We start from the raw sequence: 17,522 nt of genomic DNA, 5'->3' as shown, positions 1-17,522 counted from the left end.
AGTATAAATGATTGGTACAAAACTAAATGGAGGTATTAAAGTGAAATTGTTAAAAGCACAAAATATACACCAAGTGGATTCAGATGACTACAAACTTTCTTGTTACTCTTGTAACTTAGTAAAATGCATTTATATATACACAAACAACTCCATTCATAGCAGAAATAAACTGGAACCTGACATTTTCCTGTCAAATATTACATGTTAATATTCAGGTTTCCCTTTAAAAAAAAAAGAGTCTTTTAATAGTTTTGTAGAGAAGTTTTGCAAATGAATGCAATTATCCAATTTATCCTTGGATAAATATACAATTTGTCATTGGATAACTCATATGTAACACTTTGTGCAAAGATGTCAAAGCACTTTCAAATGCTAACCAGTGTTCTGAGTAACAAACCCTAGTATATATCTTTGGGAAAGAAATCAAGGCAAATACGAGTACTGTCAATCCAAAAATTGTTGGTAATGCGAGATGAGGGAATAAAGTAACTGAGATAGAAAGTATCTGTCTCTTCAGTCTGCCAGTAAGAGTACACTCAATCTCCTCCCACTAGGGCAACGGTGAGCGAGACAACTTCATATGCAAGAGTTTTCTTATTCACTTTGCAAACAAGAGAAGCAAGACCTGAAGTTCTGAAACCACTCCAAACTTTTGAGGACAGATGAAATCCCAAGGCTCTGAAGTGAGGACTGAAGCACAGTTTCTCCTAAGCTGACCAAAAATTGCTGGCTGGGCTAGGAAAGTTAACTAAATGCAACCGCATTTTTGAAAAGTTAAAGGAATTGACCCTGAAGTCTGAGGAGGCAGCTTTTATATGGGATTAAAAAGAAAGTCAAATATCTTTCTCCCAAACCATTTCACAGTGGTAAACCGTTGAGAGCTTGAAACCTTTGTCTGTTACTTAACAGAATTTACTGTTGAGAACACAAACTGAAGGAAGTCACTGTCAAAATCCATGGTTTTATTTCCACTTGTAAAGAAATATCTGACTCTGAAGCAGCTACCTTCTTGTTAAGGACATGGCTCATCTCTTTTCACTACTTGGAAATACTGGAGACAGCTGAACTCAAATCATGCAGGTAGTCTGAGGAGGAGTTCACTTAACTCTAATTTGGAACCAAGGGAAGTCTGAATTCAGGAGGAATTATTTTCTTCCTATTTCCATACAAATTCTAGCTCCAGTTTATATGCTGTTTTAGAAAGTCTGTTCCTTTTCCCTGCAGATCGCTAGCTTCTGTGCACCACAGTACTAGGATTGTTGAGGTGACTTTGAGGCAGGTCTGGATTGAATGGAACCTTTTTTCATGCTTAGGAAGGATCTCCTGAGCTCACTTAGTTTGGCTGTGCTTTGGTTTCTCCTGTCCAGCTATGAAATTGATATCCAATGTGACAATGCAAGTTCTCTGAATGAGACAGCTATCAGACTGGAAGGTGTCCAAAGGAACTCTTCAGACAACTCTGAGCAGATTTTTGTTTCCAGAAATCTTCTGAATTCTGTGGGTAAGGTAACATTGCACATGTACCTATCCTGACCCATTCAATATCCTAACTGTGAAAGCCACTTGCCCCAGAAGGTTACTACCCAAATCTCACCTTGTGGTGCCTGTTCTCTATTTTCAGTTTGCTCTATCACAACCTATTCCTACTGAAAGAATTATGCCATTGAAACAAAATATAAAATCAAGAGTAACCTTCAGCATTCACAATTATTCATGAGAATTCACCTACTGACATTGTTCAATCCTTATCAGCAAAAGGAATCCAGAACCACAGCACAATGAGGGAGACATTAATGTTAGTTCCCAAAGTAAAAAAGAAACCAAAATGACCCATCCATATTACATGAAAATGTATATTGAATACAAATTACTGGGTTAAATCAGAGAACATCACACTCAAATAGTTACTGCAAGTTTTACCTTAGGTTTTTATGACACTGCTACTGAAATATTGTGTTCAGCTATGGTTTCCTCCATTCTGAAAATATGTTAGAAAATTGGATAGGACTCAAGTAAGAGTGATTAGACTTCTGAAAGTCATTCCCTGTAGTGAAAGACTAAGAAAGCTCAATTTATTTAGTTACTGAAAAGAAGGTTAAGAGGATCACAATACCTACATGTGGAAGAGATTCTGACAGTAGGCAGCTCATTAATCTAGTGAAAAAAGGCATAACAAGATCCAGTGTTTGGAAGCTGAAGCTGAAATAAGACTACAAATGAGGCACACTTTTTTCACAGTGACAGTAATTAACCGTTGGAACAATCTGCACAGGGATGTAGTTGACTCTTTATCATTTAAATGCTTTACATCAACATTAGATACTTTCCTAAGAGATAAGCCTGTTTCTCAAAGAGATGCAGAAAATACTGGATGAGGTCTTCTGTCTCAGGTCTGCAAGAAGTCAGACTGGATGCTTATCACAGCTGCTCAACATTGTACCTGAACAAAACACTTCTGCAAGTGCTCTGCACTTCAAGGACCAATCATCTCATGTCTATGGTATCTATCCTTTGTGTGCAGTTCAGTTCAGATTAAACAGACACTCTCTCCAAAATTCAGCTTCCTATTTGTCAGGTAAAATGATAACCCTTTAAAGGTAGACATGGAGATCTTCACAGATCATCTCATGCCACATTCACTGTCTGGTATAATCACTGCTGAAGACCAAATTACATCAAAACTGCCCATAAGCAAACTCTGCAAAGCTGGCTGAGCACTGACTTTGCCTGATGCTTCTACCCAAGGAACCTCTGTTGGGCTGACTCCAAGCCAGTGATGAGTGAGTCAATATGTAAGTCTTGTAAAATGTTGGAGCTTTTAGTCTCGAGGATGCCAAATGGCCTCTCAACTTAGCTGCCTGTGTGAAAAATATAGTTCCTTTACATTTAATGAGGTTGTTAAGGAATCAACAGCCTCCATGAGGATGCTGAAGAACCCAACAAAAGCAAAATGTATGACGAGGTTAGGTGAGCTGTTAATTTTCCTCTCAGTGACTTAATAACATTTGTGAAAGAAAACTTGCCCTTTAAGTCTTCAGGATAGGACATTGGAGTAAAAGAATAGCAGAGGAAAAAAAACCCTCAGAGATAGAAACTACAAAGATAAGAAAGAGTAAATAACAGCATTTATACACAAAATAAGCAGAAACAGCTGACATATAATGGTAAGGAGAAAAGTGCTTAAAGTATTAAATAGATGACAAAAATTCTTATCTTCAGAAAAACAAAATTAAACACCCCATTTCCTCATCTCTAGGCAGGGACAGAGAGAAACATTTAAAATGTAAACAAAAAATAAAAACTACGCCCTTGGAATGTGGTATGAGGGTGGAAGTCCACAGAAAATCACACCTGGACTTGCAATACATTGTACTTGCTACAGGTTTCTGTAGGGTTTTTTTAGAATACCTATTTTTTTCTTGTGACACTCAAAAAAATTGGCAATGGACTATAAAATGTTTAAAAATTATTAAAGGGACTTTTTATTATAAGATACACCTAATTAAAACAATATAACACAAAGATGTAGTATAAAATGGATTAGCAATATTCCTCCTATTTGATTGGTTCATTATCTACCGAGTGCAAATCTTTATGTTATTCTGAAAAATATCTCCTCACAGACATGGGTTAAATTTCTAAATGGCTAAATTTCCTTTTGTTAAATATAGCATTCTTACAAAGGACATGAAGATAGTGTTATTGCTTGAGAACTGGACTCTTAGTCTTAGGACATGGGAACAGGCCTCTATTCCCTGCTCTAACACACACTTCTCATGGGATATTGAGCAAATCACTCTCAGCTGGCTTTGCAAACGTGCTCAGCAGCTGCTTCTTATGATCAGATTACCAAAGTGCTGAAATCTTTAGAAAAATCTGGCTATTTATTTTGTAGCTGAATAGGATCAGAGATCTTTTGAAATCTGGCTCCAGTTGGAGTGCTGCACTCTTTTGAAAAGCTTGTTCTAAATCTGTATATGCCTCAATTTCTCTATTAGCATTATCAGCACTGTTCTACATCAAGAGGATGAGAAACAGCTAGCATACACAGTCATTCAAATCTGAAAGGGGATATATAAATTTACAGTTTCTCTGATAATTGTAGAAATACAGTAAATACTTAAAAAGGCAAATAAAAAAACAGTTCCTGATTTTTCCTAACCTTTACACAACTGGTTTTCTTTAAGATCTGAAGTGAGGTAATGTTGAGGATATTATTCTGCTTGCTATAGGTAAAGTTTTGGAATCGTCTATATGTATAAAAATGTGAGTAAAGATATTTCTCCATCTTCCTTTTATGATTATGAATATTCATTTAATGACTTTACAGATGATGAAATAAGACATAAAATTATGTACTTGCATGTGGTACTACCACAAGCAAAGCAAAGCAAAAATAATTTTTATACGATACAAATAGAATGCAAAGTGACAACAGACACATGTTTGTGCAGATGCACTCAGCTAACTCTGTGAGTAAGAATTACAGGGAATGATGTGCTCAAGCACTGAAATTAAGGTAAGAATTTTCTAACAGCTCCATTTAGGAGGATGACTGGCACAACTGGTGTTAATTAGTTTGTTAGGTATTTGTCTTTCTTTCCTCCCATAGTAACAGAAAACATGGTATGACTAAAGCCTTTGAAATTAAAAATAAAAATGTTCACCTTGGCTTAAAAGCTAGAAAATACATGTTTCTTAAGGGAGCTTGATATTTTAAAACAACACAAATTCCCCAGCTGTGTAGAGATTCTTATTTTGCTTGCAAACTCGGATATATATAGAGGCTTACATGTTCTCTAAATTGTAAGCTCTCTATGAAGGGTGTTCTCTAATTACGGACAGCTAATGAAAACAGTTTTTACTGATCTCTCTAATGTCCTGGGAAAGTCTTTACTATGGATTCATTGTATTCTACTTTATATCCCTGATTGAAATGGGAGACCACAAGAGCATAGGGATTTGGTGGAAACTCGATTTCCTTCCTCAGGCTTCAAAGAGAACAGTTGCAGAAATTAGGCTGCGTTGATATTGTGGTCAAACTTTGGTCAGATTGTGGTTATACTTGCATGTTATATAGATATAAAATCATTGCACTTTGGTTTTTAAGATTTCTGAGTCTACCTCTGTTGACCAAAGGTATCTAATACAACTAATACATCAAAGTAAGAATTATTATTAAATCCATATACTTCCAAATTCACTTCCAGGGCTCTGACTATTATTTACTCCAAATATTGAAACATCCACTTTGGAAAACACTAATAAATATATAACTGCAAACAGGTGAGATGGGAGGATTTACTCCTTCTATTTCAAAAAAAGTTTTTGTGTTTTCTTTCATTTCAAACAAAATATTTGAGTCCTAATTTTTTACTTGTAATATGGAGTGATGTAACTCTTGGTAAAACAAATATTATAAATGCCTGTTTATTTACACTAGGCACTATTCCCTCTAGGCACTATTCCCTCTAGGCACTTCCTGTCTGGGTTTTTTATTTGTTTGTTGTTTGGTTGGGGGTTTTTTAAGTTTCCACTACATTAATTATCAGTTGGTTAATCTATTTCTTCATACGGATGCATTTATTATCTCTGCAACAGACTCAACCAGATCTAAAAGCAGCATACATTCAATGGGAGATATATGGTAGAAGTTCAGATGACCCAGAAACCAATAAACTACATAAACTACAATAATAGAAGAAACAAAGGCTAAGCTGTATTGAATTTAGCAGGGCTTTATGTATGTCCTTACGTTCTCTGCCCAGCTGAAGAGACTAAGGTATGAAAGATATACTGAAACTGTTAAATCCAACCACAAGATCCAATTCCTCAACCTCTTTCATTTGCAAAATGGTGCACTACAATATTGAGCTTGACTGAGACTTTTTCCAAAACATTCTTCATAGCAAAGGCACTTTCCTTCTGTTCAGAAAAGGACAAATAAAAAGACAAATAAAAGTTCTATCAGATATTGTAATCTACAGATAGCAACAGCCTTTTTTCATTTTACATACCAAAAAGTGCAGCAGTGATTACTGTTTCTGATTACTAAAAGCAAAAAGCAGAACAAACGCTTTTGGCACACCGGATTCATTGCACATCTGTAATCGGCTAACCCCATCATGTGTGTTACTTGAAAAAGTTATGTAGACTGCACATATAATTTAAGATATTCATGCGTCTAAAAAAGACCACCTGGAGATAACCCATGCAACATAAAACATGAATCCAAAAATCATATGGAAGCATTTTATTAAGAGCTTTGGAAAAGAGGACCGTTGTGGCACTGACTTTTACATAGAAATTTCTACTGGATGAAAATCCATATCATTACATAGTGACAAGAAATTAACTTGGTTTTAATTTGAAAGTTTTTCCTGGCTTATTTTATTATCATCACTAAGGTTGGAGCCAATGCAACTGTCAATACCATGTTCCTCCTCACCTATGTACCTCTGCAAGTCTGAAGCTTGTGCTCTTGTCAAAACTCACTCAGCCAATACCATCAATATTCTCAACAAGTAACTGTAATGACAACACCCACCATCTTTTAGGTGGAATGAGAAAGGTATGTTCTCAACTCAGGAGTGAATTTTATTGATATGATAAGTACTACTGTGCACAGAAAGACATGAACATTGAAGGAAAAAAGAATGAAGTGAAAAGTTACAAACTTTGAGGGTTTTTTTAAATATTAATATTCTTCACCAAGTTGTTTTCATTACCAAGACTGCATTAAGAATGCAAAGATGTATAGAAAAATGCAGGACTATGAAAAGGAGAGAGTCAGCACTGGAAACTGAGTACAAGACAAAGACATTATGCATATTGAGTGTTTCATCTATGGACTCAAAAAAACCCCAAATGGCTAAGAAAAATAAGCTGTATTAAAGAACATAATGAAAATGCAAAAATGACCAAGTCAGTGTAACAGCACAAGAAGAGAAAGGAAGATGAATTGCAGTGTAATAGAATGGAAATACAGTAGTGGCTGGGAGTGAGAGAAAAGACGTTAAAGTCACCTTTTCCATTTCCTTGCTCTTAAAAACACTTACTGTGTGGTTGTTTTCCTATTTAATTTTTAAGTTGTAAGGTGGAGTTCTAGCAATAAACAACTCTTCCAGGGACTGACATCTGATTGACAACATTTTAGAAAAAGTATTAATTTGTTACTAGCAGTAAATGTTTTGTGTCTCCACAGAAGTGATGGATAGAACTTTTTATGAGACAAATAAAACGCCATGAGAAAGTAAATCATTCTATTATTTCTGGTAACAAAACTGGAAGGATCAGGTAGGTTCTTTTTACGCCTTTGTTCATGCAAGAAAAAAGCTGAGGTGAACTTGAAGTGCTTTTCCCATTATTCCTGTTCTGCTTCATAAAAAAACCCCAAATCCTTTCAGTCATTTAACTCCAGCAGCCTGGAGTTTAGGACAGCAAAGATAAACATTAAAATAATAATAATATTAATAATAACAATATTCTTACACTGAAACAAATACATTTTAGGAGGTTTGATTTACTAAACTGCATAGATTGTTGTCTGTGATCCAAACATCATTGTAAATTGCAAATCAGCATTTGATCTATGTTTACTACCAGTTCATTGGTGATCATGCCCAGAGCAGTTTCTGGAGAAAACTCCATTCTCAATAGTAACTTTCACTTTGATCTGCTTTCCAAGATCACTTAGTTATACAGTAATGTGCTTAATTTTGTTCTGCCTATATAATGGTCTTCCAGTATTTTAAAAACATAATTCTTATGCACTAGGACACCAACTGCCTTAAAAATACTTCAGTATACAACGTATATCCTAATTAATTGTACTTATAATTTCAGAGAATTAATTTGGGTTTGTATTATAAGAATTACTTCCCATTTATCCAAAAATGTACAATCTTACTTTTATCCTTTTTGTGCAAGAAATTTCCCAGTATTTTGCCTACAATTTCTTTGAGGCTAAAACAGATCAATACTACAAACTTCACACCACCAACACCTTGAAAGAATGGATGAACCTGAATAAGGCTGTATCAGGGTAAATCAGAGTGATATCAGAGGTAACCCAACCCTTGTCTGAAGGACACAGACAATTTATTCAACAGTTCTGGAATATCTGAGAAACACTGCCAGCTGGGATTCAGGATGATGATGTTCAGGAGTTTCATATTCTCTTGCTTGTACCATGGCAAGTAACCTATTAAAGCAATGCAGAACTGCAACAACTACAATGGGCACATAACCGTAGATATTACAGAGATGTGAGAGGTTTTCTCACTCTGTTTTTTTGGCATGTCCAAGACTTATATCCTTTTTCAAGTATGTTTAAAAGTTTGACATAGGCACTAAGGAAACATTTCTTATTTTCCCAGCAAAAATGATACAGACAGAATTCATCATGTATGGGTATGACTCAAACGCAGAGGAGGCAGTTCTTGGAGCCTCATGTTTGGGACTCCAACATTTGTATTCCAGCAGCAGAACGCTTTTGCATGAGAAGCTTGAGGGAGAAACAAGGATGACCAAAAAAGACAAAAACCACAACAAGCTATAATAATCTCATATTGATGAAGAAGATATGATATAGGATCAGATAACCATTTAGGTTGGAAAAGACATTTAAGATGATCTAGTTCAACTGTTAAGCTAAACCTAACTCTGTCAAGTCCACCAAACTATGAACTCTGAGAATCAAATTCTCCTCCCTTAGTTTTTCTAGTGTTGATGCCTACGATTGCACATGCTCCTTCAACACTGCTGTTAACAGTAACCTAAACTATAAGGACTTGCAGAATGGATTCTGTACAGGCAAGCACTTAAATAAACCTTATCAACCTGTTCTGTCTTTTCTGCATCAGTAGAAGTTTTACTGTACCTTACTGCTAAAGAGCCTCTACTGTCTCCGGAATGGTTTCACATTTCTAATACACATAAATCTATTTTTTCTTGAATTTTCTAATCCTTTTAGATTTTTCCTTAATGTCTCTACTTGTCTTTGCAAACATTCTGCACCTCAGACATTACAGTTTATCTTGCTATGTATTTCCCTTTAATTCCCTAAGTTTTATATAAATAATCAAACGTATTTTTTTCAAAATAATTGTTTTTATTATTCATTCTGAAAAAGGATGCAGTTTTGGAGTTTTCAGGTGCATAGAAAATTATAATTTCATGAATTTTTTCTTTAAGAGTTCTAGTCAACTTTTATTCTAATTTTTTTCATCAAAATTTTTCCTCACAATCAATTTCACACATAAGTTTCCCCATTAGGCAATTAGACCCTCAAAAGTACTAAGTATATTAGTCGGCATCATCCTCCATTTTCAGAGATTGAAAGCAATCAGGTTGTGATCACTTGTCACCAGGCAATCACCAACTTTGAGTCTCATATTCAATTCATCTTATCTATCACAATGAGATTCAAACTGAGCTACCTCACTTTGGGTTCCATATCTTTCATACCAGAAAGTCACCAATAGTTCTCATAGAGAACATTAATATTTTACCACCGACCTCCTGAAATTTTCCGCACTCGATTTCCACATTCAAACAACACCTAATCATCTTATATAACTTATGTAATAGGTTGATGACTAAGCTATCTACTTCTACAGCTCCACTTCCCCTATGACCACATAAACAGGTTTACAATGGATAAACATTACGCTTACAATCAGTGTTTGATACTGATACACAGTTTGATACTGAGCACTTCATAGTGGCCTATATAAAAACAGAGATAAGATTCTTCTGAATTATTCTTGCAAGAATAATGCTTGCAAGACAGGGAGAAATAAATTATAGGGCTATCAAGAACTCTCCAGCACAGGAGCAGAAGTTCTGCGCAAAGCGGGATGGCAAGATTTGGAGATTCTTTTCATAGCAAGGAATACCACCAATTCATCTGCATTATGCTCTTTTCATCTGATTGACTTTTTCGCTTTTTACAGTGAAAACAAATGTCTTAGGGCAAAAACACTGAGGAAGAAAGTAATTCTTATTTCTTTTCCCCTGTAGATAGTTTCCCTGAGAGAAAATTGTGTAGTGATTCAGAACAAAAGGCCAGTCTTACTGGAAGGCTTGTGGGTTTTGGCAGGGAAAGGCTTGTACTGTCTTGCAACTCCTGCTCAGAAGACAACACTTCACTTAAAATATAAAAGGCTAACAACAGGTAATGTTATTTAAAGTGTTTCCACAATGAGATAATGCAGAAGAGAACATATCCAGCCTACATATCCAGCACAGAAATCATTAGAAAAAGATATTTAAATTAATGAAAGTAATTCCACTTGACATTTGGGATAACAATTACCACACTTTCCAATTATCATTATTGCTTATTTTCTTTTCCACAGATTCAAAGTGCTGGACTTATTTCCTCCACCCCAAGTCCCACAGTACAAGAAGACATCAAGTTCATTTTCAAGCTACACTTACATATTTTGTTTATTTTGAGAATGGATCCTTTGAAAAACATGCTAGATTGAAGGAAACAGGTGTAATTTTGTTTTAAATTTTTTCTTCGTATCACTAGCAATTTTTTTTAGACTATCATTACCAATGCAGAATTGAAGTAACATTGAGTGCTTTATTGCAAGTAGCTTTTCAGTTGTGTTTACTTACATCAAGCAAGAACAATTTGGATAAGAAATATTTCAGTACACCGCAAATACTTCTGATAGCATCTGATTTCTTTTCATATTGATATCTACTAATTCCAGAACACACATGTAAAGCTACCAAATTGCAGAACACGAAACACTAAAAGCAGAGATGGCTAAACTAGAAGTGACATTCTTTATGCAACCTACCAGTCAGTCAGTACTATTTACTGATGTCCTTTTCACTCCTCTGATACACTGCCATTCATCTCTTCTCTTACAGCAGAAAAGTAAAGTTATTTTACTTATGTAACATAAAATGTAAAGACTTGGCTTCAAAAAATAAAACTCATAGTAAACCCACTTTTAACTTGACATGCCCAAAGTTGTCTTATGCACTCTAGTTTCCATATGTCACATAATTCAGCAGGAAATTATGGCCTTGCACAAACACTTGTATCTCCAAAACCAGAAATTAACACCTCACTTGAATAGAAAAATAATTAAAATTTAATAATGATTTTGATGTCATCATGGCAAATTTCCAGGACAAGGGTTTGCAAAATTAGGCACAGACTACCGTATCTAATCGCTGCTTCAAAAGAAACAGAAATGGTAAATGCTGGGAACTTTGTTCAAGACAGAGTCATGAGCCTTCTTTTTATAGTGACAGTGGTCCCCAGTCAGAAACAGTGTCCCAAAGATTGCCCAAAACCAAAATACACAGCATGACTTTATGTCAGCCAAACAGATTCAACACACCAAAGAACAACAGTGTGCCTCACGCTCCTCTCCTCACTTCCTCTCTTCACTTAAAGAAGAAAAAAAAGGAAAAAAAGTGTGGCTTGGTAAAAACACCCACAAAGAAACTTTGAGTCAATCATTTGAAGACACTATTCCAAAATAAGAGGGTTCTCACAAGAGTTTGATTTTGGAACAGGATTACAGGCCCTACTATCAGAATGTACCAGATGTTTCCAAGTGCCATGACAGGTAAAACACCACTTACTGGCTGAACACACAGTATATACTATGAAAATACCTCTCTTCCGAGGTAACTTTTAGAAAACCCACCTTTGAGTTAAAAAAAATTGATCAGTGGCTTATTTACTATTGTCAGAACATACCCCAAACTCAGAATAAAGGCTTTTGGAAGGATGGAAACAGCGTTACTGCAAAATAGTACATATTTTATGTACTATCAAAGAATGGCAATATTATTCCTACTGACTCTAAATAACTTTTCTTAGAGACTTGCCCAGGTCTCTAAGAACTGTCTTTAAACTCATCTTCTATAAGTTATATGTATATTTGTTTACAAGGACTAAGACTTCCTATACACACAAAGCCTTAGATAATGTACCAAAAGAAAAATAAGTGAAGTCTGCTCTATTAGAAGATGGAAAGTATTTCCATTTTAAGCAAATGTCAAATCATGTCTATTGCTTTTAAGATTAATAAAAGATATAATGGTTTCTAGATCACCTCTAAATAAAGATTACTATGAATGGAGAAATGATTTACCAATAGTAACCACAATGAGATTTCTTTAAAGGTTACAATCATCAGTTATTTAGCTGAAACACTGCTGAGAATGTCTGGTCATTTCTTGAATAATGCATAATGTTCATTGTAGATCTGATCTGTATTATAACAATACAGATATTTCTACAATAATGGAGAAAACTATCTGTTACTTTCCAATTGCTCAAGAGATTTCCACTCTGGAAATATTATACGGAGTTACCTGAGTGCTCATTTGGAAGCATAACTTGTAGTGATCACTACACAATAGGCATAAGAAAACAAACTCATCAGTCTTTACTGACTTGCAAGAAAAGCTGTGATAAATACAGGGCAGAGTAGAGGACCTTCCTGAAATATTATATTAAAATTATTAAATTGCTGCACAGTACTGGGGACAAATTTAAAACTAAGCTTTTAAATTTAATGATTAATACAAGCAGACCAACACATTTGGAGGGAAGAAAAAAAAAGCAGTTGCCTACACAATGTAAGTACCTTTCATATAATTTTCCAAATACCTTTAAGTCTATTCAGAATATTGCTTGGGCACACACAAAGTATAATTTCTAGTGTTTTATTGTAGGTTTATCAACCATACTTCATGTGAAGCTGTAAGCTATTTTTGTGAGCTTGTTTATACAAATGAACTTCAAGGGCAGCAAAAAGCAACCTTAATAAATGAAACTGAATTTCTTTTGATGTAATTTCATGAATGTTTGATCAGAATGTGTTAATAGGTTTCTATGTAAGAAGAACTGGTGAAGTAATAAAATATACCTGTACACTACAGTTAAACTTGCTTATGCAAAATTCTTATACAGTGAAACACTGTTTCATCAAAATTGTTTCAATATACTGACACATAACTAATACAATACTACTTTCTGTAAAGCTAAGCACACAAACAAGGGAAAAGAAAAAGGCAAAACCTCTTCCTCAGCACCCACATACCCCTTAGCCCTAGAGGCATGGGAACTATATCACCAGATGGGTGGAAGAGCAGGGTTATCAGATAGGGTGAACAGGCATTAAACACTGACCCAGCTCTTTTATAGGAAGAAAAATGTTAATCTAGGTCAGACTATTTATGCTGTTGTTTAAGAATAAGATCTCATTCTCCCTTAAAATTCCTTTACTCATTAGAATCTTTGTACAGAAAGGAAGCTTTAGTATTCCAGTATATGTTCCACAAGAGGATAATGAAAAACAGATCCCAAATACTCTGAAGACATTCACAGAGCTCTGCAGAGCTCAGACTTTCAGTAATACAGGACAGCAGAGTCCACTTTACATCCACCTTGAAACACTGTTTAATTGCCTGAGAATAAACTCTCATCCTGAAGAAATGGAGAACATTTGCATATTATATCAGAAGCCTGATGAACCATGTTATACTCATGCTCTGAATGATGTAACTATTACCTTCTCTCCATGAGAATTATATATCATGTAGCAGATAATATTAATTAAATATATAAAATGACCACAACTATGTCCAGCTACTGAATTCTCAGCCTGAAAGTGTTTCAGTTTTTGCCCTCCATGTCTATTTCCATCCACTGAAAATTATAACTTTCCTTAACTAATATCACTTCCTTTAAATGGAAGAGCAGGTAAAAGCCCTTTGCACCATCAATACAGTAACCCTTCATGGACAGTAGCGGGCTGATAAATAAGATTCTATCTCCACCTCCTCCCTCCACTCTTAAAGGTGGCTTTTCTTTTGCCTCATGCTATATACATTCTATCTAGTTTAGTATAGATTAAGAGTTTATGTTTCATAATGTATGGAAAAAACCTGGGGTGCTCAAATGTCATATTCCTCTTTCCAAAATATGTTTCCACTAAAATGTGAGATTGGTAGTTAAATAAAGTGGGGAGTTTTCTATGCTGCCAAAGCCAGGACAACCAGAAATCCCAGGTTTTGGTATGCAACTTGCTCACTAATTTAAAATGCTTATCAGACAGCAAGATCACACTCATTGACATGAGTAGCATAAGTAAAAAAAAAAATTATTAAAAAAATCCACTTTACACAAGTAATTGGAAACACTACCTAAGACCAACAAGCACACAACCTCAAAAACCACTGACTGATTCTTCCTTTACCTGACTTTGTGGCAATTCACATCTAAAACAGATTTTACTGCATGACTGCTTGTTTGAGCATGAAAAAAGGTTGTTTAATATTGAAAAGTCTATTTTGTCTGAAATGTTGATAAATGTCTAGTGGTTCAGAAGTCAAAATAGTTTCTCTAGATATTACAAGATGATAAATAAAATCCTAGTCTCTCACCTGAAGGTTTAAATATTTGGATGTGATGCTCTCAAACTTCAGAAATAGATGATTCTACATTTAAGGTATAGCCAGAGAATTAAGAGATTGAGTTCTCCAGGAATAATGCCATGTTCCTCTCAAACACATCCTTATGTAAAATACTAAAACAAAGCAACACAATACTAGCTAAATAACTTGAAACAATTTAGTCTACATTACCCAGAAGACTTACAGCTGTAACAGTTACATCAATAGGTTTGTCGTTAAATAAAAAATAAATAAAATAAGAGGTTTATTTCACCTTCACATGGTGTCTTTCTCATGCAGACCTCAGATTTCCACATTTGAATCCCTTTAAAGGATTTGATATGCAGGGAAAGAAGAAAGGATTATGGTAAAAATTTCAATTTAGAGGTTACTAAAGGCTGCCATATTCGATACTACACAACATATGTTCTCCATACCTTTTACTGATGTATTCGGTGGAGGTCCTTCCATTCTCAAGTTCCACGGAGGATCACCTTGATTAGCAAAATCCCTCATTTTCAGATAGCTAATTGTAAGTCGGATGATGGATGCCTTGTCAAGCTGGCTGGTAATGGCCGCAGGCAGTGGCAACAACTTCGCCAACTCATAGAATTCAAAGTTCTCTTTTCCCCGGCGAGAGCGAGCAGCATCTCGGGACTTTTCCTTCCTCAAAGCTTGTAAACTGAAAGAAAATAAACAAAGTAGGACATTGATCAATATTTGCTTTTTCACTGCTAGTCTTCTCTACAAATTACCACATTTTCAAAATGCTGTTGTGTATGGATCTACAGACTACAGGATGTATGAAATGGTACTCCAGATTTGAATGATTAAAACTAATGATAATGGAGTTTCAGTAGTAGCCAACATAATTTGTAAGTGCTCCTAACTCATTTCAGCCACTTTTTTCTTAGCCTGCCCTTCCTTTTTCTGCTGTGAATTTTCTGAATTTGCAAGGATGCTGTGTACGTGGGGCTTATCTTCCAATGTGCCATTGCTTCTCCTGTATCACTGTGACCCAATTTTGCCTTAAATTGTGACAAATTCTGACTCTTGGGAAAGGTTTAAAAGCACATGACTCAAGTGTGTGCCACCTCTGACAGAGGCTGCAGTGCAGCCAAGACGACCAAACATGTCGTACAGTATCTTGTAAGTCACAAAAGTTTAAGTCTGGTCTAAGAATGTAAACCTTCCTGGATTTCATGCAGCTGCTCTTTAGGAGTTGTTCAACTGTCTTTGCAGCGGAAACAGTAATGTTTGTCAGAAGGGTGAGCAAGCAGTTAATACAGTTGCGTGCTTCACATTTCTGATTGTAACTCACTACCACACAAATAGCAGACTGTCAACTTTTTTGGTCAGAAACGACCTTCTGCTTTACACTGTTGGAGCTGTTGGAAATGCAAAGACATTAATTTAGACCTGTTGCATCAATGTATCACTCGCTACCACCCCTACAGAACAAAGGTAACTTAGATTTTAATCCTGGGCTATTTGTTTAATTGCTGTAAAAACGCTGTACGCATAGTGTGATGATAGTGGTTAACCACTGGAGTCCTTTCCTGATCTTTCCCTGTAACTCAAGTTTCAATATATAATAATAAAACTTTGCAAGGGAAAAGGGATTTACCTTTTTTCTTGTGTGTTTTGGGGAGACAAAGAAATGTTCATATTGGTTCATATTGCCTCTTCTGTTTTTAATGAGAGGGTTTTCAAGTTTTTGCCTTTTTTTTTTCTTTTTTTTTTTTTTACAGTGTTTAACTCAGGATATTATAAGCTTCAACATACCTCTGCCTTGGTGAGTACAGGGTGGTGCTGATGCTGGGACTGGTGTCTGTCAATTGCTGCATAAAGCAAGTATAAACTGTTCTTGTCACTCACTAAGGGTCTATCTTTTCTTTGCCTCATTTGTTTACTTATTAATTTGATGAAGTTAAAGCCACAATTTCATTAACAAGTCATTGGTTGACAACAGAACTAGAATTCAACTAGCATATAATGGAATAGCAAATGCTTCTCCCAGGCTTCCACAACCCTTCCAGAGACCCTGGATCTTATCAACAAAAAAATCATAGTGGCCAGATCTACAAAAGCACTCTTGCATATGAAGTAAATCAGTAGAATTGAAGCGCACAGATATAACACCATGAATCTAAGAGCTCTGTTTATACCTGGTTTTCTAATTTGGAAATAAACTACAGATGTTATCTTATTTTAATGTTCTTAGCCACTTGCGTTTTTGTAGCCACCTCTGCCACCTCAGACTTGAAAGGGCATATCAGCTGGGCCCTTAACACACAAATGAAATCCCTCCATGACGCTTCCATGAGAATGGTTAACACATTACATTCCCTACACAATTCCATACCAATAGCAATTATATTTAAAAAGACAATCTAGCTAAGAAATACGAACAGTAAGATAAAGATAAAGGACGAAACAGCACATCCTTACCCACAGATAAAGATAAACAATCCTACTGAATCACACAGTAAAGTACCTACTTGTCTATGAACTCTATATAGAATGCTAGCAGCTTGATTTTTAAATTATATTCTAGCGAAAAAAGTATCTGAAAAATAAGATTTCACAATACTCTATGTGGATGCATCTCTATCCCATTTCAAATTTTAAATATCTACAACCATAGATGTGGAAAATCCCTCAAAAGGTGCATTAAATATAACACATAGAAGTATTTTATGTATATACAGAAATCCGGGAGCTACAGCTCTGTGAGGTATGAACTGTCCAATTAATTCCAGGGAAGTAGTATACACTCTACAAGTTAAGTATCTACAAGAGCAACATAAGGGAAAGGCAGGTAAATTGGTCTCTGCCCAATTGCTTGCAAGTGAAAACTCAATTTCATGTTACAAGGCATGGTCTTTACTACCTGTTACTACACTTTTTTTTCTCAGAAGTCAAGCCTGAGAACCTCAAGTCACCAAATCAAATTTGAGGAATCCAGAAGAACTGAGATTCTCGATCTGTTCTGAAAGTCTGCACCAAGAGATTCACACCTTCTTTCCAAAGCACTTAATTATAACCCTGTGTAAGAAAGGAGCACTTTAGAGATCCCTAGT

The 17,522-nt window shown here is 35.5% G+C and overlaps 1 protein-coding gene across 8 annotated transcripts in view; it reads right to left on the bottom strand.

The window, feature by feature from the left end:
* The window catches only part of NPAS3 (neuronal PAS domain protein 3), a 621,722-nt gene that overhangs the window by 420,746 nt on the left and 183,454 nt on the right, over positions 1-17,522 (bottom strand). For 5 of the 8 annotated variants that reach the window (XM_027670455.1, XM_027670480.1, XM_027670472.1 and 2 more), the window contains 2 exons: positions 14,877-15,121; positions 14,714-14,764 (listed from right to left, as the gene is read on the bottom strand). In XM_027670455.1, the coding sequence (XP_027526256.1) occupies positions 14,714-14,764; positions 14,877-15,121 (296 nt within the window). The remainder of the gene's footprint in view (positions 1-14,713; positions 14,765-14,876; positions 15,122-17,522) is intronic. The other 3 variants (XM_027670463.1, XM_027670490.1, XM_027670507.1) reach the window with 1 other exon arrangement.

Source organism: Neopelma chrysocephalum, unplaced genomic scaffold (genome assembly GCF_003984885.1).
Source record: "Neopelma chrysocephalum unplaced genomic scaffold, ASM398488v2 Primary Assembly neopelma1_24, whole genome shotgun sequence".
In the NCBI taxonomy this organism is placed as follows: Eukaryota; Metazoa; Chordata; class Aves; order Passeriformes; family Pipridae; genus Neopelma; species Neopelma chrysocephalum.
Note: the sequence above shows the minus strand (reverse complement) of the source record. Positions and strands in the feature narration are given on the sequence as shown.